The sequence below is a fragment of the Poromitra crassiceps genome (assembly GCF_964638095.1).
Source record: "Poromitra crassiceps genome assembly, chromosome: 3".
NCBI lineage: Eukaryota > Metazoa > Chordata > Actinopteri > Beryciformes > Melamphaidae > Poromitra > Poromitra crassiceps.
The window spans coordinates 57,100,243-57,121,144 of record NC_139625.1 but is presented as its reverse complement, the minus strand read 5'-3'; the positions used below and the strand labels follow the sequence as shown (position 1 = coordinate 57,121,144).

Genomic DNA, 20,902 nt, shown 5'->3' with positions numbered 1-20,902 from the left:
TATGTTCAATTTATTTATATTGTTTATTCCTAAACACAGATGAACGATTAGTCGACTATGATGCACAGTGTGTGTGTGTGTGTGTGTGTGTGTATTCCTGGTACCTCTGCAGGCTTTGAGCTGCTCGGTCAGAACTTTGCGGATCTCATTCACCCATGCTGATTTAATCTCTGGCGTTGGAGCCTAGACGAGACAAACAGCAACAACGTTACCGACAAAATAATGACAGCCATTGAGACAATAATGCAGTCGGCTCTCGGTCTCCCAGAACTTCACAGATATCATTTTGGTGTTGAGAACATTCTGTGAAACAGTCTAGAAGATATTCATTAGTGTTCCAGACCTCTTACAGTACCAGTCTGAACAACATAATTACATTCTATTCAAAATAATAAATATGTGAATGCAGTAGTGTTAATTTCGTCAACGAAAACTAGGACAAAAAATGTTTGTCGACTGTATTTTCACTGATGAAAACTAGACGTTAAGTAAATAAAAACAGTTGTGATGACAAAAACTAGGAGGAAATCTATTGACATTTTCGTCAACAAATAAAAACTAGACTAAAATGTTAGGGAGGGACGAATTGGGAAGAGATCTAATCAGAAGAGGAGAAGAAGAAGTTAAACAGTTAAATCTGTGTCTGTATTGTAGGTTCAAACCTTAATACCATTCCATAACAACAGATTAATAGCTCTTTCCAATGAGTTTGGAAATTCTAAAGAAACAATAGTTATAGTTTTCTTTGACTATGATGACACTAAAATACTCAGACTTTTAGTCGACTAAAAATTGACTAAATAAAAAGAGGATGAGGTTGACAAAACATGATACAAACTAACAAGGATATTTGAGACAGGACTAAGACTAAATCAACACTAGAATGCAGTACTTTAGTACTGATTTGATTCCCCTGTACAGCCACAACCTCTTATCGAGCTAAATAATGAGAGCTGATGAAAGGGCTTGATTTGAACCCTACTACGATATAAGAAATACATGGTAGAATATCAGCATACCTGAACAATAAAAACCTCGTCTCTGGAGTTGCACCAGATCTCAAACTTCTTGTTGTCTCCTTTAGCATTCTCTGTGATGCCCACCGCACTCATCTATGAGACAGCAAGGAAGAGGAGAGAAAGCGTAAACACCCCTTCAAAGCTGGCATTTATCTATTTACAGGGTCTGACCCTGGTCTGTATCAGTGCAGAATAGATAGTTACTATCACTGTAGTTTTCCCAAGATTCAAGATTCATTTATTTGTCATTTTTGTTATACTTGCATACAACAAAGACGAAAATTGTACCTCGCTAGAATAAGCAGTGCCAACTTAGTTCTTGAATTGAGTTCCTGAAGTGCAAGGAATTTTAGGTGGGGGGAAAAAACACATTCTATGTAAAAAGGCTACTACTTACTATACACAGGTACAGTATATCCTTTCGCCCAACACTACTTTTTATTCTAAGCATTATTTTGATGGTATTTCTGCTTCATGCAATATTACACAGTAGAGAATGAGTGAAATAGGAAGAGACAGAGGGAGACATACTTTATATTCCCATTATGATTTATAACAGGCGTTAATCATTAGTTGAGACAGTGAAACATTTTGTTTATGCTGGATTTGATTGAACTTCCAAAGCCCTGTGCTCCCATGCTTGCCCCCATGCTCGCCATTATGCGCATAATTAGCCTAATATCTCATGAAAGGCATAGCACAATTTAAGTATTATTTGCCAAATAAAGCCAGGATTTTCATTCATTTAGTTTAGGAATGGAAATCCTACTCCAATTTAAGTTTTAAGTCAGAAATGCGGGGGCCATGAAAGGCAACGTCTTAAAAAAAAAGTTTGTCTCATTCAAACAGCATACATCGTACATACAAAATAAGATGCAAATAAACTGCAAACGCTGGCTTCAGAAAATGAGCCGAATATTTACTTTGATGACTAATAAATAATAATCTGAGATCACGTTCACTTCTCCCATTGACTCCAATAGACTCAGACCTGCCGAAAGTCTCCTAAGTGGGCGTGTCCGTGGTAAACCATGGGCAAAACCCATGTGACAAAATGACAGGAAGTGAGTTGAGGTTGGGGTGTCTTGCTTGAAATCCCATCGTCTTTGTCAGAACTCACGCTGAGGGAGTGTTTGAAGCTGTAGGACGGGGCCTTCTCGTAGCCCTCCCCGTTCTCCTCTCTCCTCTTGCAGAACAGCAGGGCCTTCTGGTGCAGGAACAGGTGCCTCTGCATGGGCTTGAAGCGGGCCAGGTCCTTCACCTTGGCGTGGCCTTTCTTGTGCTCCGTCCACACGCTGAAGGAGCCCTGCATCAGCAGGCGGCCCAGCTCCGACAGGTTGCCCTGAGAGAGGAGAAGAGATGGGTACAAGGGATTTAGAGTTCAATTTAGAGGGCCGACACACCCAAAACACTTGAAAGGACTAGAAGCAATGAGGCCGACCGATGAGTCACCTCACGTCTCCTGTGTCGCGGCCAAAAAGTTGCACTTGGACACACCGCAAACACGACAGCCGACGGGCAACTAGCACGTAGGTTCTGCTCCTGCATGAGACCTGATTCATGAAACAAAGCAGCGTTTGCCAACCATTTCAGGGTACGGTGCACGGTGGCATAGGGGGCACGGTGGCGCAGTGGTAGTGTTCTTGCCTCACACTCTCGCCTCACAGCAAGAAAGTCCTGGGTTCGATTCTCGCCTGGGATGCTGTTGACACTGGGGTTATGTCTCCCCACTGCCTACAGTGCCTGGTGCCCAGGTGGGCTATCTCGTGAAAATTGCCTTTCTGTGTGGAGTTTGCATGTTCTCGCCGTGCTCCCACTGAAAACATGCAGAAGATCACCATCTGACCAGTGGCAATTGGAAGAAGTTGGTCCCCAGGTGCTTCACTGCAGCTGCCCACCGCTCCTGGCCTGACCATGGAGGAGGAGGAGCCAGGATGGGTCAAACGCGGAGGACAAATTTCACGGCACCTCCAATTGCATGTGTGTGTGTGTGTACTGGCTGCTGTGCACGTGTGTGCCTGCATGGTGTGTTGTCTGTGATGAAATAAAGATGGGGTTTGTCCGTCCGTTTTGTAATATAGCTGCTTCTAATTGAGAATATGTCTGATAAAACATTGCAAATGGCACTGTCATAAGTCAGCCCTTGTCTGGTCTTTTGCTTGTGGAAGAAAGGAAGAGGTGGAGGTGGACAAATAAGGAGAAACTGCACTAAATGGGTGATGTCATGCAGTGAGAGGTTCAAGTCAAGTCGTTGTGAAAATATCTGTGTATTGATCAGCCAATCAGTGATTTCTCTACCACTGACCAGCCAATCACAGTGATTCCTCTCACCGACGACCTGACGCCGATTCAACATGTTGAATCTGCCGGAAAAGCCGCCGACAAAGCCAACTCGAGCCAACAGTGCAGGAGACACCGCAATTACTAGGGCGACAGACGTCCGGAGATGGCCGACGCAGATGAATCGTTTGTATGTGTTTGGGCTTTAGGTATGTAGCAGGAATGTCTGTCAGAATTCAACAACTTCATTTGTCTGACCTCATATCCTGTGATGGCGATGAGGTGCATGGAGTCATTAACGGCCTTCAGGATCCCCAAGATGGAGGATAGCGCCTTCTGTAGGTCATCACAGCCATCGCAGCCCCTGCTGTACTTCAATAACTCCTGGGAAGACACAGCACATAGAGAGTAAGCTCTCTCTCTCTCTCTCTCTCTCTCAATTCAATTTTGCTTTAATGGCATGAATGTCATAATAACAATATTGCCAAAGCATCAAGAAACAGTGAAACAAAAATAATAAATATATTACACATCAATACAGATTACACAATAATACACATTACAATACAACATTGAGATTGATACAGTGATTCTCGCACGCACCTTGAGTAGTAACTGGTACTTGGTGATTCTCTGGACAGGTTTAAGGAGGTAGGAGTCCAAGCCAAGTTTGTGTTCCAGCTTCTTCTGGCACTCCTGATACACACCAACACAAACTCATAAGGGCACTGACAGCTCACTATTGGCATCGCAAAAGAAAAGGGTCCTGGTTCTACCTCAGCCTCAAGCAATACGACTAGTTGGTTGATGATTGAATATACAAATTCAACTATAATTATTTTAATTCAAACCAATGTTGCCGGTGTACACTCTGGTCAGCAGTTCAATGAAACAAAGCAGGGATGCACGATGATATCGGCACGTCATCAGTATCGGCCGATAAAGGCTTTAAAATGAAATATCGGCATCAGCCCGAAACAAACATTTCTGCGCATATGACAGGCCGATAAAATGATGCTTTAATTATGCCCAAATGCTCGATGCTTACATAAATACAAATATGGCATGTTTTACATAATCTATTAAATTTGAAGAAGGTTTCTTATTTTGCCCATGAATGTATTGTATTTAGGCCTGCATCTACCAGTGGGCCATCATGATAAGAGTAGGCAAAATAATGTGTTAATTCCACTACAGAGACTTCTTGTTCTCTGAAATTAGGTGGAAAGAAATGTGCGCATACTGTATATCACTATCTGCAATCGGCCAAAAGAGTTGGAAAATATCGGATTTTGCAAAAAAAAATCCAATATGGTGCATCCCTAAAAGAAAGCTTGATTCAAACAGACGACCTGAAGTATAACGAGAGGCTCCAGTTGAGGGGTTAAAGGTCAAAGGTGAAAGGTGAGAGGCTGACCTGGAAGAAGGCACAGTCGGAGCACTGTCTCCACAGGCTCTCAGAGCGAGGTTTATTCTGGCAGTACGCCTCGTAGATCCGCAGCTCGTTCATCTACAGAGATGACAAACAACAAATCAGTTCATTAACAACATGGGCTCGTTCTGGAAGTGGGCTTTGGTTGTTTGCTGGTGATGTCGGAGCAGAGCAGGGTTAGAAAGGGAAGGGTTAGAATGTGAAGAATTAATGTTCCACGACTTAGGATTGATCAAACTCAAAACTCAATGATATTCCAGAAACCATAAGACCAACTGATTTAACCATTGGTAGAAAAAAAAACACTAACAGGCCAATATATGGATGCATGGATGAATAAATGAGTGAATTAACAAATCAACAAACTAACAGCATCTGCCAAACTTGCTGTTGTACTTTGACGGTCCATACATCACAAAACACGGTCATAAATGGTAAATGGTAAATGGCCTGCATTTATATAGCGCTTTTATCCAAAGCGCTTTACAGTCAGTAGGTACATTCACCCATTCACACACCGATGGCGGCAAGCTGCCACGCAGGGTGCTGGCACACCATCAGGAGCAATTTGGGGTTCAGTATCTTGCCCAAGGACACTTCGACATGCAGACTGGAGGAGCCGGGAATCGAACCACCGACCTCTTTTATCCAAAGCGATTAGCGGACAACCCGCTCTACCTCCTGAGCTACAGCCACCCAAACGGTCCTTATTCAGCAGCCATGTTGGTTTGAAACAGGGGTTTTCAACTGATTGTGACCCAGGGACCACCATTCTGACTAAGAAGCCATTTGAGGACCACTGGTGTGAGGAAAGGAAACTAAGATTACATGGAAACTACATTACTGTAGTGTACTGTATAATGAATGCATGGTCAGGGACCACCTGCAATACCTTCACGGATCACCCGGGGGATCAGATTTGAGCCCAACTATATAAAGTATGGGTGTGTGGTTCTGTAGCGCAATGGGTGAAGCGTGGCACTAAAAAAAACAGAATATAGGGTTTAAATTCTCATGCTAGCAATGTAGGAGGTCATGGAATTGTAATACTCTTTGCTTAGAAGTAGATCTATGGGACCATCACAAAAATGGAAGGTTCAAATCCCTGCAGTAGCCAGTGTGAACTGTCAAAATGTGCTTGAGCAAGAGCATTCATTCCTTTTCCATTGATGTCAATAAAGTAAATTGAATTGACCAGAGACTGCTGCCAGCAGGGAAGTGCTTACCCTGACTGCCAGATGGGGGCGGTATCTGGCAGAGTCAGGTGAGGAAGTGCTTACCCTCTCTAAGAAGCAGCGCCCCACCAGTTCAGGGCAGTCCGTGTAGGCTTCCAGTTCCTTTAGAAAGGTCCTGGAGACAGACAGCACACCCAAGTGTTTAGATGATGAAGATACAGAGGAGGAGATGTGTGCGTGTCAGAGGAAGCTCACCTCTTGTGAAACTGGTAGATTTCGGGCATGTTGCCAAACAGCACATCTTTCTTGCAGAGCAGCGTGCTGGGGATGAGGTGAGCCATGACTGGATTGTCCATCTCTGCCGCGTAGCCCTGCAGTTTTAATGTTACACACATTATTACATACAGCAGGGCGTCCGGCTAGGGTATGCGTCCTGGTCGCTGCACTAGTCCCTCCTCTGGTCTATCGGGGCACCTGTTCGGGGGGAGGGGAACTGGGGGGAATAGTATGATCCTCCCGGACGTGCTACGTCCTGCCGGTGAAACTCCTCGTTGTCGGGTGAAATGAAGCGGCTGGCGACGATGTATCTGAGGAAGCATGTGCTAGTCTACAACTCTCCCCAGATTACCTGAGGGGGTGGAGCAACGACCGGGACAGCAGGGTTCATACAGCTTTTTAACAGTAAAATTCAAGCACTTTTTATGCACTTTCAGAGCTATCACTGTCTTGCTGTTACCATGGCAGAGAAAATCGGATTTCCACACTAGCTAACATATCCTAGCCTTCCTTTTCCCCCCCTTGTTTTAGCTTGGATGTTAAATATTTTCCCAATAGCTTAATACTCTAATGGACCTCCATGGTACCATCAGCTGTGGTGCTAGGAGATGTGTAATGTTGCTATCTGGGGCCACCAACGTGCAGAATTGCCTATTGCAGCTTTAAATGATAGCGGAATGAAACTATTGCTCTTTTTGCTGGGGGGCTCCCTGGAACCTCCATGGACTCCACTTTGACAACCGCTGGGCCAGATTAGCTATTAAATGGTTGAATGATGGTAACTACTTCTTAACACAATCCCTCAGTGTTCCCACACACCGGTGGGCCACAGAGAGGAGAGCCCCCAATCTAAACTGTCACTATTGGTTTCATTGGAGAGCTTGTGTAACCGAATTAATGTGAGTCCTAGTGAGTCCCGAGTGGTAGCGAGTAAGTTGGTTAAACTCCCTCCCCGAGTATAAAGTATAAAGCTCTGCCAAGGGAACTAGCTCTCTTGGTGTAGCGTGTTAGCGTGTGCACTTTGGAGGTCGGCGGTTCGAATCCACCCCTGGGCAAGCCCCTAACATGGGTTGCTGCAACTACCATCACCACAACACCGTTACACTTGAATGTCATATGGTCTAAAATTTTGACTCTAAATACTGACAAAACCATTTCCACTAAAAGTGTGTGTGGGTAAACCTGTTGTTTAGTTACAACTTTTCATTGTACACTACTGTACTTGGAGATGAGTTTGTTTTGGGCTGGATTACGAGTTGGTAGCCTAATTTGTTATGTGTAATTTTGACATTAAAGGGGGACTAAACACCCAGATTTCTGGCAAAACAGCATTCTGCTTGATTTGAAAAAACAAGGAAAGAGGCAGAAGACCGTGATGATGTAACGTTGTACCAAATCGGCCATTCATTTGAGGCCCCCCAAAAAAGCAGGTTTGAACCCATAGAGGGCACTTTTGCTGCTGAAATGATAGTTTATACAATTGTAACAGTTTGGTCTCAAATTTGGAGATTTTGACAAGAATATATATTGGTTAAAAGCTGGAAAAAAGTGTTTTGGGTTTAGTCCTGCTTTAACAATTTCGAATGAGGTTGAATGAGCTTACATGTTGTTCTTGGGCTAATGAAACTCACTAGTCTTCCTATGTCATGGCAACTGGGATAAACACAGTTCAGATTGATTTGATTTGAACTGATTAGTAATGACATCACCTCCAGCACACACAGTAGCTCCTCCACGTACGCTCTCTCTGTCTCCAGCAGCTCATTCATCACGTGCCTGGAACACACACACACACACACACACACACACACACACACACACACACACACACACACACACACACACACACACACACACACACACACACACACACACACACACACACACACACGTACGTGTTTAGGCATATATTTGAAAAGATGATTAAATGATTGAAAACATGAAGAAATTATCTCTTTTCCAATTATCCTTATGACTCTGGATTATTTCTGGATTATCGTTTTACCAGTTTAAATATCTGTAATCTGACAACAATCACTTTTTGGCAGCTACCGTAATCACTTTGGCAGAATGATCATGGGTTAAAGGATAACTTTACAGAAAAACAATGCTGATTTACTGTATTTTGCAGATTATCTCAAAAATTCCTTTATTTTGACAGACAGTTATTGAGAGTTGATGGTGGGGGGGGGGTAATTAGGGGACTTGAGGTGTTCTGGGTTGGGGAGAAAAATTGGAAAAACTGAGAATGCCTTGTGTAGAACATCCTGTTGCATTTTCTGCAATAAAATAATGTAAAAAATGTTTTTGCTTTCTTATCTATGGCTCTCTGGGTATGACAATTGACCCCTTACCGCCGGAGGACCGCCAGGTTTTCTTCTTCTTCCGACAGAGAAGCATGTCTGGTGCTGCAGTTGTGTAAGGGAGACTCCACCTGGTAGCATGCACACACACACGCACACACACACACACACACACACACACACACACACACACACACACACACCCACACACCCACACCCACACACACACACACACTTTGTTAATCTTAATTTTGGGGGAATAGCTATCTATAGATAGACCATTAGTGACCATCAACCACTGGAGTTATAAGCAAATCATATCGTTAAACAACTTAATATATATTTTTAAAAACTGCTTCATAATGTTTATTGTATTTGATGACTTATTCACTCAATGATTTTCTTGTATTTACCTTTTTGCAGTGTCCATTCAACACATTATCCTCAGAGTACCTCCTCTCTTTTCTCCTTTGATCTGAAGGGCAGAAGAAGTTTTTTTTTTTACTTTGTCCTTCCTACTCTTCATCCTTATTTCTCTTAATTTATTTATTCGGGAGGGACAGCATATATTAATGAACAATACATAGGCTACATGATGTAATGTAAATACACCGGATTTTAGCAAGAATGCTAGTTTCCATCCGTAGAGCCCAACAGGCAACAAACACAATACAGACAGGTAGCAGCAACAACAAATGCAGAAGACAGCACAAGTCACGTAGAAAATGAACATGACACTATAAAATAAACCACAAACAATGTAGCAGCAGGAATTCAAGGACTTTCCAGGCCCAGTTCCTTCAAATTCAATGACCCAACACGGCTGTTACATCACTGAGAATTTTTTACATTTTCCAGGCATATCTAAAGATTCGCTCAACGTTAGCTTTCTCGCTTGCTTGTCGTTGCTTAACCTGCATCATTCCATTTCAATGACTCATGCACACACGTGACTGTTGCACTTTCTTGAGGCAGGTGGCGCGTGAAACAAGGACAGATGGCAAGAGACGCACTTGCAGACATGTGAATGTAACCTATTTACTAACGTTAAGCAAACAAATGTCAACATAACCTAAATTTCTATTGTAGCACAAAATATATCAATTCAAGCACTTTCAATGACCCATGTATATGTATGGCTATTTTCCAAAACATTCAAGGCCTTTTTGTTCTCATATTCACAAACTTTCAAGGATTTCAAGGAGCCGTGGGAACCCTGATCCATGCATCTTCTTACCAAGACCAGCAGTGATGATTTGATCTCAGGTCTGGCGCTACTAAAGCTATTGTAGGCCTACTGTACAGTATATGCTGTTCCCTTCTTTTTATCCATCTATCCATGCATGCTCACCAGGAGAGGAGAGCGGGGACTTGACCTCGGGTCTTGGTGCTACAGGTTGGACTGGCCTGGTCTGTTTGGCGGCGAGTTTCTTCAGGCTGACCCGCCTTTTCTCGAACATCTCCTGGACCGAGCCCTGCTTCTGGAAAACTCTCTCCACCTGGTCCTGATGGAAGACCAAACACAACCGATGATGCAGGGGTAAATGATTAACCGTTAATTGCCGTTTTAACCGATTCGAAATGTATTAACCGAATAACCAACAGTTGGGCTCTATTTTGCGCCCGGTGCAAGGCGCAAGGCGTTATCATTGCTAGTTTCTAGCACTTTTATTTTTATTTATTTTTTATTACCATTGGGTCTGTAGGCCTACATCAACAGACGCATTCCAGCGACCCAGTGGTAATTAAAAGAAAAAAACGGGGAGTGCTAGAAAATAGCAATGACTACGTCATGCACCGGGCGCAAAATAGGACCATTTAAAGTGTTTTGTGTATCATTTGTCCAGAGCTCACAGACTGTACACTTTTATACCAGCAGAGGGTGTACTTCACCCAAACTGCTGGTGCCACAAAGAAGAAGCGGTCAGAGTGCAGGGAAACAGAAATGGTGAGACAAGAAAATGAAGAGGTCAAAATGTAGTCTAGCATGGGACAATTACACAGTAAAACAGGACAATGTTAAATGTAGCCTAAATGTTGCGACGCCGTTCTCAAATACAGCTCCAGTAGCCTACATCATCAATCTTGTACCACCTGAATAGTCAGCACCTGACACGAGGTTGCAGCGCAAGGTGAAAGTGGAACACTGTCCAACAAACTATCACATCCCATGTTAGCTAGAAGAAGCTGTAGTGATGTGCGTGCAGATAAGAACTCAAGAGGATTTGATTGATGGTGGAAAAGGACATGATGCAGATAAATGTGGTGGGCTGTGAGGGATTTTGTGAGCTACTGTTTGAACTACATTGAAGCAGGCTATCGCGTCCCCTCCTGTAGAATTACTAGCCGCGTTGAGAAGCAGTACAAGACGTGCCTTTTGTATCTCATTATTAGTCTTTTATTCTTGTTAATGATTAACTGACTAACATGTATTTGATTTGGATGGCAAGGTGGCTCAGTGGTTAGCACTGTTGCCTACAGCAAGAAAGTTCCGGGTTCGAACCTTCCCAGGTCCTTTCTGTGTCAAGTTTGCATGTTCTCCCCATGTTTGTGTGGGTTTCCTCGAGGTGTTCCGGTTTCCTCCCACCATCAAAGATGATGTTATGTCCTGTCACTGCCCCTGACAAGGGCACTGGCAATCGAACTGGAGTTTGTCCCCAGGCGCTGCACTGTGGCTGCCCACTGCATGGGTCAAATGCAGAGATTGAATTTACCCACGAGGACAATAAAGATTAACTTAACTTAGCTTGATTGTGGGGCGTCCCGGTAGTGTAGCGGTAGATTCCCTGCCTATCAACACAAGGGTCGCAGGTTTGCACCCAAGTGTTACCTCCGGCTTGGTCGGGCATCCATACAGGCACAATTGGCTGTGTCTGCAGATCGGAAGCCAGAATGAGGGTATGTGTCCTGGTCGCTGCACTAGCACTTCCTCTGGTCCCTGGTCACCTCTGGTCCCTGTTTGGGGTGGTAGGGAACTGGTGGGAATAGCGTGATCCTCCCACGTGCTACGTCCTGCCGGTGAAGCTCCCCGCTGTCGGGTGCAAAGAAGCGGTTGGCAAATCTGCACGTCTCGGAGGAAGCATGTGTGTGTCTACGGATCTCCCCAGATCGGCAGAGGGGGTGGGGCAGCGAGCGGGGCAGCAGGGGGAATTGGCCAAGTACAGTTGGGGAGAAAATGGGTAATCAGTAAAATAAAAATAAAAAAGTAACTTGATTGTTAACGTGTTCATTTAAAAAAAGAGGGTAAACTACGACCTCGGCAGTCACTGACCTTGAGCTGATTGGTCAGCACCGCCTCGTACTGACAGCAGATGGCGCTGCGGTCGGTGAGGGTGTGCAGTGGGGCCGTGTCCAGGTAGCGCTCCAGCTCCTGTAGGGCTGCCTCGGCTCCGTCCTGAGACTGACAGCGGTCCACCGGCTGGCAGGCCAGCAGGAAGATGCCCTCCTCACACCACCGCGACACCTGGGGACAGACAGACAGGTTAGCTCAGGGATCTGACCATGTCCATACACTTAGTCCTAAACTATAGCAAAGTCCCTGCGTCTAACATCATTTACAACAAAACCACATAAACTACAACACTACTGATGACTGACTGACTGATTTGGAAGGGAAATTGAAAAATACACGATCAACTAAAATCAAATTATGTCTATACAATAAACCATAATCAATCAATCATAGGATATACATGGCATGACCTAAATTGATTGTCATTTGGTATAGACGGTTGTCACTGAATTGTGTTACTAGGGAACAGTATGGAACCTAGCTTATGTCCTGTCAGTTATTGTACTAGTACATCACTGAAACAGGAAGTAAGCTGTGGGGAATTTAGAATGTTTATGTTGTCAAGTTGAAACCGCCTATATAATATGATAACTTACTAGATGTACTTCCCCAAATTATAAGTTTGCAGGCAACATTGGTCCTGAAAGCTTCACTGATATGATTTATTAATATTTAGATATGGCTTCAAAAAGTAATGTATAATTATACATTTTTGGTTGTTCTTTGCTCTCCGGTATATTGATAAAAAAAATGCAAGATCACATTTGGACTCACTTTTACATTACATTCACTTCAGCTCAGATAATGTTAGTGTAACATTTTACCATAACTAACTAAAGCTCATGAGTTTCTATCTATCTATCTATCTATCTATCTATCTATCTATCTATCTATCTATCTATCTATCTATCTTCTGTTTGAACTATATGACCATCTCCCTCCCTCCCCCTCTCTCTCACACACACCTTCTCCAGAGCGTGGTGGAGCTCCATGGCCTTGAGGAGGAGGCTCTTCTTGCTCTTCAGAGTGCAGCTGATCTCCTCACACACTCCTCTCAGCTCGCTGCACTTGGGCCTGATGGAGTCCTCGGCATAGTGGCAGTTCTCTATCAGACCGTCGCCTTCGCTGGCCAGGGACAGCGCATGGTCCAGGACATCCTGTGGACACACACACACACACACACACACACACACACACACACACACACACACACACACACACACACACACACACACACACGTCACAAACACATGCTGTTGATGTTGGTTGGTTATTTTTCTTCAGCCAAATCTATCACATGGTCAGTTTCACAGCTATTACCTGCTGTAAAACTTAAACTAAATCAGTGCCAATGGTTGATTTGTGTGTGTGTGTGTGTGTGTGTGTGTGTGTGTGTGTGTGTGTGTGTGTGTGTGTGTGTGTGTGTGTTGTTTGTTAATGAAAGTTTAATGAAAAACAGAGCAAAATATAAGGTAGAAATATATAAAAAGAAAAACAAGAGTCCTTTGTTCAATCATATAGGATTGATTCAAGCTGTGTGAGAGTCACTTCTGTATCTGCTTGCCGTTTGGTCTCAATAAGTTATAGTACAATAATTGCAAGACAAGCCGATTTTCTGGAAACCTAAGAAACAAATGTACACATATTTTTCACATAAGGAGACAAGTTTAGTAGCAGGTCTACAGAGCACTACTGTATGTGTGCAGTAAGTGCAGCAAGCAGGGATACTTTCTAAAAAATATATTTGCCTTATCAAACATATTCAACTGACACATGTAGCAAGCGAAGTGCAGGTAAGATAGAGGCATTAGTAGCTGTTCACCTTGTGAAAAGCCCAGATGGAAGACTCACATGCAGCCTTATTGGCAGACAGTAGACAGGAGTGGAAAACGACAATAAATCAATCAGTCACTGACAATACTCTCTCATCCCAGTGAGTCACTGACAATACTCTCTGATCCCAGCGAGTCACTGACAATACTCTCTGATCCCAGCGAGTCACTGACAATACTCTCTGATCCCAGCGAGTCACTGACAATACTCTCTGATCCCAGCGAGTCACTGACAATACTCTCTGATCCCAGCGAGTCAATGACAATACTCTCTGATCCCAGCGAGTCACTGACAATACTCTCTGATCCCAGCGAGTCACTGACAATACTCTCTGATCCCAGCGAGTCACTGACAATACTCTCTGATCCCAGCGAGTCACTGACAATACTCTCTGATCCCAGCGAGTCAATGACAATACTCTCTGATCCCAGTGAGTCACTGACAATACTCTCTGATCCCAGTGAGCGGGGGATGGGCAGGACATTACAATGATTACATCATCAGCATTATGGCTTCAAGGAGGCATCAAAGACCAATGCTGTGCATGCTTTTCAGTCAGGAAAAACAAGCTGCATCAGGATCGTGTGTGTGCATGTGTGTGTGCGTGTGTGCGTGCGTGCATGCATGTGTGTGTGTGTGTGTGTGTGTGTGTGTGTGTGTGCGTGCGTGCGTGCATGCATGTGTGTGTGTGTGTGTGTGTGTGTGTGGATGCCTGTCAGTGGTGTATCTCTGGCAGTAAGAATGAGCTCCACATGAGGTGGATGGACTGAAGAGAGACTACAATGTCAATAATGTCACTGAGATGGATGGTCTCTTTAATAGATTTGTGTGTGCGCGCGCGCGCGCGTGCATGTGTGTGTGTGTGTGTGACATTGTTTTACTTCGTTTCGAACTCAAGCTCTCACTAGTGCCTACTTCGCTGCGTACGCAGCATTATGGAAGACTGTCATTTTTGCTCCAAAAATTACTTTTACATTAAAACCTGACCACGCCCCTTTAGGTGACGTGGTGCCCTCCTGGGCTGACTGGGCCTCCCACCTCGCCCCCGTGACTACGTCACGGCCAGTCACCCCAGGGGCCGTCACTCTTCGCTTCTTCCAGCCAGCAGGAGGACGTCGTTTTCTTAAGCTCCGCAGTTAGCTCTAAAGTCAGTGCTCTTCATAGCTTGGACAAATAGACTCGCTTCGGTTCATTTGCCCACCTTCGAGAGGTTCGCGTGGACGAGATAAATCAGGATTCGGGGACCCGTTCCTGTTCTCTTCACCAGCGGCATCGGATCAAGTCATCCAAGCTAAGAGTATCTTCTTGCTAACTGTTGTTTTATAATACTGCCGCTGCGCAGTGCTTGTATCACTGTCGCCGTACAGTGCATGTATTGACGTTTCCCCGGCTGGGTTAACGTTTGTTTGGCTCGAGCGCAAGACTCAGGTCTGCACTCATAACTTTTAGCTAGGTTGCACACGTGCAGAATAGCTTGTACCGTTAAGCACTAGAACAACAGGCTATTTAGCACAGTTTCACAGTTAGCTAGCTTGCATCCGTGCTTGTGCTGCTGTTGCTAGGTACTGTAGGCGCCAGCTACTAGCGTTAGCGCGCGCACGTTTCTCCGGCTGGAGTAACGTTAAATAGATAGCTAGCTAGTCGTCTCGTGCAGCTAGCAGCTAGCTTAGCACTCCAGCATCTTTACCGTTGCAAGCGACTGTAAACAGTCAGCTTACACGTTAACTCCCGCTAATTCTTGTACAGTCGGCGGATCTTGTTGGCGGGTTAGCTCCGCTCTCTCGCACAATGAACCGGGCGGCTGACATGAGACAGAGGGAGACAGCCAAGAGCTGTGTTAGCTGTGAGGCTACTTTGGCGATCCAGGACCGCCACAGCCAGTGTGTGTTTTGCCTCGGGCACAACCATGCTAGCGACGCCCTGTTGAAGTCAGACTTCTGCCGGGCATGCGAGGGCTTTACCCTGGCCGTTTTACGGGAGAGAGCTATGCTCTTTGTCCAGGTGGGCCCGCGGCTTAGCCACGCACCTCCCGAGGGAGGCGCGTGCGGTGGGTCTGACCGCTCGGTGGAAGAGGATTTACCTGAAGAGCAGGGCTCCCCGGTCCTACCCGAACGGCAGAGTTTGAACTGGGGGGACGAGCCCATCGACCCTGTGTTAGAACAGGGGGGGTTTTTCCCCTATGACCCCATCATTCCCCCCCAGAACGCCCCCCAAGAGGAGTTGTCTGGCGGGGAGGATTGGGACCGCGCGACCGCGACCACCTCTCTGTTAGGGACCCGTTCGGAGGCTAGCCTCAACGAGCCCTATCAGAAGCAGTTTCTGGGGGTAATGTCTAGGGCTGCAGCTAAGCTTGGCATCGCTCGGGCCGAAACACCTCCGCCCCTCGAATCAGTGCTGCGGGGTTGCTACTACCAGCCGCTCCAGGGACCACAGGCACCTCGCCCGAAGCCCCGGCTGCCGGTCTGTATAGACGTGGTTCGCGCGGTGCAGTCAGGATGGGAAAGGCCTCAGGAGGCCAAGCCGCTCTGCGCGGGCATGGCTCCGTGGTCGGCCTTAGAGGGGGCGGATAAACTCGCGTTAACCGCGATGCCTCCTATCGAGGACATGGTGGCCAGACACCTGGCCCCTAACTCCGCGAGGCCTGCTTTGCCCTCTAAAGCGTGCCAACTTACAGCCAAGTTGGCCGAAAAGGCGTACTTGGCGGCGGGGCAGTCCGCCGCCATGACCAACAACCTGGCCATTCTGCAGGGCTACCAGGCGGTGCTCCTGCGGGACATGCAAGGTGACCCTGCCCCCGAGCTGTTTACAGAGCTCAGGATGGCCACGGATTACGCCATGCGTATGGTGGACTGCCTGGCGCAGAACAGTGGGAAGGTCATGGCCTTCTCTGTTCTCACCCACCGCCACCTGTGGCTAAATCTTACCCAGCTCCCTGAGCAGGATAAGAGGAGGCTGCTGGGGGCTCAGATCTCCCCGGGGGGCCTGTTCGGCTCCTCCGTGGAAGACTTGGCCCAGCGGTTGGAGACGACTAAGAGGGACTCGGCGGCGGTCCGCTCCTTCTTGCCCAAGCGGGCGAAGGGGGAGGACCGCCGGTTCCAGGTCCAAGCGCGCGCGCAGAGTCGTCCTCCGGGGCCTCCGCCGCCGCGGACCGCCCCACGTCAGGGGGTACAAGTCTCACCGGCTAGGGCGCCCCCAGTGGATGCGCCCCACCCAGCCGCGGTGGGCCCATATTTCGTCCCACGGCAGGCCAGGGTACGCGGCCCCCGCCCCCCAAAACGAGGAGGTGCGCGGGGAGCGGGTAACCAGTCCCGTACTTAGTCACCTCCCTGGGGAAGGGGGGGGGCTATGAGCCCACCGTCGTTGGAGCTCAGCGCTCAACTTCGGTCTGGGACTCAGCAGGGGGAAACCCAACCCAGCTCGCCAGGGCTTGGCTTCAGGGCCAGCCTTCGGCTTGTAGCTTTAGGGACAAGCCCACCGTCCTCGGTGCCCAGCGCCCGAGCCCGGTCGGGAGCTCTCCTTGGATCGCTTATCCGCCGTCAGGAGGCCCCCGGGACAAGCCCACCATCGATGGTGCCATGGGCCCATCGTTGGTCGGGAGCTCTCCTGGGGACCGCGCGAGCGGACGAGCCCGCATCCCGCGGTCAAAAGAGAGGCTTGCCTCCTTACGCCCCCCAGCCGGCGAAAGCCGCACGGCTGGGGGTTTCGCCGGTTCAACACGCTCACAGGGCACGTCAGTAGGCGGAGCCCGCGTAAGAAACCGGCAGGGGGGCTTAGCCTCGTTTGTCCCGCCCCCCCCTTTTTCTTCCCCAACCAAAGCACCGGGTCCCCCGGTGCCCAACAATATACTAAACAGACCATCGTTGCCCGACAGGCTCGAGGCCTGGGAGAGTCTGTGTTCCCCGTCCCCGTGGCTGCGGCGCACCCTTCGGAAGGGTTACGCCATGCAGTTTGCCAGGGCCCCACCCAGGTTCGACGGGACCCACGATACGGTCGTGGAGGGGGAGTTTATAAACATACTCCACAAGGAGGTCATGTCGCTCCTCGCCAAGGGGGCGATCCGCTCGGTCCCCAAGGCAGAGGTACGCTCGGGGTTCTACCACAGGTACTTCGTCGTGCCCAAAAAGGACGGCTCCATGCGTCCAATTCTGGACCTCCGGCGCCTCAACAAGACGCTGAGGAAGCTCCCGTTCCGAATGCTCTCTTTTCCCCACCTCTTCAACGCGTTGAGACAGGGGGATTTCTTTACTTCCGTGGACCTGAAAGATGCGTTCTTCCATGTCCACGTGGTCAAGAGACACAGGAAATACCTGAGGTTCTCCTTCCTAGGGAAGGCTTACGAGTTCTGTGTCTTGCCTTTCAGCATGTCATTGAGCCCGCGAACCTTCACGGCCTTCGTGGAGACGGCCTTGGCTCCCCTCCGCGCGAGAGGGGTTCGCATCTTCCTTTACCTCGACGACGCTCTTATTGTGGCCGGCTCGAGGATCGAGGCCATGAAACATACCAAGGTGGTGACCGATCACCTGCAAACCTTAGGGTTTATGGTGAATTGGAAAAAGAGCTGCGTCGCCCCAGAACAGACGGCGATCTTCCTGGGGCTCGAGTTGAACTCCCGGGCTATGCGAGCCCGCCTTTCGCGGGAGCGACAGGCGCGCACGGTGCGGACAGCGAGGACATTAAGTCGATGCTCCTCGGTGTCAGTGCTTCAGTGCACAGTTATGTTGGGCCTGATGGCCTCGGCGCTGCATGTGCTCCCCCTGGGGAGGCTACACATGCGTCCGTTCCAGATCTGGTTCCTTGCGTTGCGCTTGGATCCAGCCAGGGACCGTCATCGCAGGGTGCCTATGACAGGTCAGGCCCGCCTGGCTTTGGCCATGTGGGCAGACCCCCGTTACCTATCGAGGGGCACTCGATTGGGCCCGGTCCCGCTCAGGCTAGTGATTCGCACCGACGCCTCCCTCTGGGGTTGGGGTGCGGTGTGCGGGTTTCTGTCGGCGAACGGCCGGTGGGAAGCCCAGGAGCATCGCCACATAAACGTCTTGGAGCTGGAGGCGATCCGCCTCGCTCTGCTTCATTTCCAGCGAGTCATACATGGACGCCATGTGCTCATTCGCTCGGACAATATGGCGGCGATCGCCCACCTGAACAAACAGGGCGGTGTGCGGTCGAAGGCTTTGAACCGGTTAGCGGCGGAGATTCACCTGTGGGCGTATCCCCGTCTCCTGTCAGTGTCGGCGGTCTATCTGCCGGGACGGCTGAATTACGGCGCCGACCTGCTGTCTCGAGGCTACCCCCGTCACACGGAGTGGTGCCTCCACCCTCAGGTGGTGGAACAGATTTGGGCCAGGTTCGGTCGTGCCCGCGTCGATCTCTTCGCATCGCGGCGCGCGACGCACTGCCCATTGTGGTTCTCAATCCAGGAGGACAGCCCCCCGTTGGGACACGACGCGTTGGCGAACGCGTGGCCACGGGAGGGGCTCTATGCGTTTCCACCGATCCCCCTGATCCGTCAGGTGTTGGATAGGGTGAGGGAACAGCGTCTCCGGCTCGTTCTAGTGGCCCCGTTCTGGCCCAGGCAGACGTGGTTTGCGGACCTGGTCTCCCTGGCGCAGGGCCCGCCGTGGGCATTGCCGGTGCGGGCCGATCTCCTGTCCCAGGCGGAGGGGGAGGTGTTCCACCCCTCCCCAGGCAGGTGGAAGCTAGCAGTCTGGCTCCTGAACGGGACCAGTTGCTAGCACAGGGCTTGCCTGACAATGTGGTGCGCACTATTCAGAGTGCTAGGGCCGCTTCGACCCGCACCCAGTATGCGTACAAGTGGCGGGTTTTTTCGCGATGGTGCACAAGTAAGGGTGTGGATCCAGTGAACTGCAGCGTGCGTCCAGTTCTCTGTTTCCTTCAAAGCTTGCTTGACGCGGGGCAGTCCCCGCAGTCGCTTAAGGTGTACGTAGCCGCGATTTCGGCTTGCCACATGGGGATTGAAGGGACCCCCGTGGGGGTGTGCCCTTTGGTCTCGCGCTTCATGAAGGGGGCGCGTAAACTGCGCACGCCGGTGCGGTGCGTTTTTCCCAAATGGGACCTGGTTACGGTGCTGGACGGGCTAACGGGTCATCCGTTTGAGCCCTTGGACTCCGCCGATTTAAAGGTTCTGTCCTTAAAGACTGCGCTGCTGCTGGCCTTATCGTCAGGGAAGAGAGTCAGTGACCTGATTGCCCTCTCGGTACAGCAGGCCTGTATGGTTTTTGGGGACGATGGGCGCAGGGTTACGTTGCGACCTAACCCGGCGTACCAGCCCAAGAATATTAATGCCAGCTATAGGTCTATGGTAATAGACTTATCGGCATTCTGTCCCCCGCCGTTCAGTTCGGGTGAGGAGAGACGTTTGCACATGCTGTGCCCCGTAAGGGCGCTCTCGGCCTATGTGGCTAGGACGCGCGCTTTACGCATTACAGATCAGCTGTTGGTTTGCTTTGGGCAAAGGGCCCAGGGCGGACCCCTTTCCAAGGATCGCTTATCACACTGGATAGTGGAGGCGATCGCGTTGGCATACTCTGCCGTGGGCAAGGTTCCCCCGGAGGGTATCAAGGCGCATTCTACGCGAGGTGTTGCGACATCCTCTGCGTTGTTGCGTGGTGTGTCGGTGAAGGACATGTGTGCCGCGGCCTCATGGTCCTCTCATCACACTTTCGTCAGGTACTACAGTCTCGACGTGTCCGGTTCGCAGTTTGCGCACGCGGTGCTGTCGGTGGCAAGAAAGTAGTATCGTTGCCACTCTAATATGTCAGACGGTTAGGCATAAACGTTGCCATATGGCCGTGGTTCACCGGTGCCTTTCGGGTCGCCCTGTGGGGTGCTCCCGGCAGCAAGGTCGGTTGAATGGAGGCACTAGTGAGAGCTTGAGTTCGAAACGAAGTAAAACGTTAGGGTTGTGCTACAACCCAGGTTTTACGAGTGAGAACGAGAGCTCTCACTACCCAGCCTTGCTGCGTCGATGCGTCTCTGGGTGCGTCGGATCTCAGCTGGCTGGAAGAAATGAGTGGCGGCCCCTGGGGTGACTGGCCGTGACGTAGTCACGGGGGCGAGGTGGGAGGCCCAGTCAGCCCAGGGGGGCACCACGTCACCTAAAGGGGCGTGGTCAGGTTTTAATGTAAAAGTAATTTTTGGAGCAAAAATGACAGTCTTCCATAATGCTGCGTACGCAGCGAAGTAGGCACTAGTGAGAGCTCTCGTTCTCACTCGTAAAACCTGGGTTGTAGCACAACCCTAACGTTTTCATCAATGAAAGCAGAAAGTCAGTC

General features: G+C 48.9%; 1 protein-coding gene across 1 annotated transcript in view; it reads right to left on the bottom strand.

The window, feature by feature from the left end:
* The window catches only part of LOC310772738 (guanine nucleotide exchange factor DBS-like), a 153,793-nt gene that overhangs the window by 13,675 nt on the left and 119,216 nt on the right, over positions 1 to 20,902 (bottom strand). Inside the window, exons 11-24 of the mRNA XM_083632647.1 lie at positions 12,743 to 12,934; positions 11,757 to 11,948; positions 9,837 to 9,990; positions 8,899 to 8,960; positions 8,537 to 8,616; positions 7,892 to 7,958; positions 6,162 to 6,277; positions 6,012 to 6,081; positions 4,717 to 4,809; positions 3,903 to 3,995; positions 3,558 to 3,683; positions 2,140 to 2,361; positions 1,020 to 1,112; positions 105 to 183 (exon numbers count right to left, since the gene is read on the bottom strand). Coding sequence (XP_083488773.1) covers positions 105 to 183; positions 1,020 to 1,112; positions 2,140 to 2,361; positions 3,558 to 3,683; positions 3,903 to 3,995; positions 4,717 to 4,809; positions 6,012 to 6,081; positions 6,162 to 6,277; positions 7,892 to 7,958; positions 8,537 to 8,616; positions 8,899 to 8,960; positions 9,837 to 9,990; positions 11,757 to 11,948; positions 12,743 to 12,934 — 1,639 coding nt within the window. The remainder of the gene's footprint in view (positions 1 to 104; positions 184 to 1,019; positions 1,113 to 2,139; positions 2,362 to 3,557; positions 3,684 to 3,902; positions 3,996 to 4,716; positions 4,810 to 6,011; positions 6,082 to 6,161; positions 6,278 to 7,891; positions 7,959 to 8,536; positions 8,617 to 8,898; positions 8,961 to 9,836; positions 9,991 to 11,756; positions 11,949 to 12,742; positions 12,935 to 20,902) is intronic.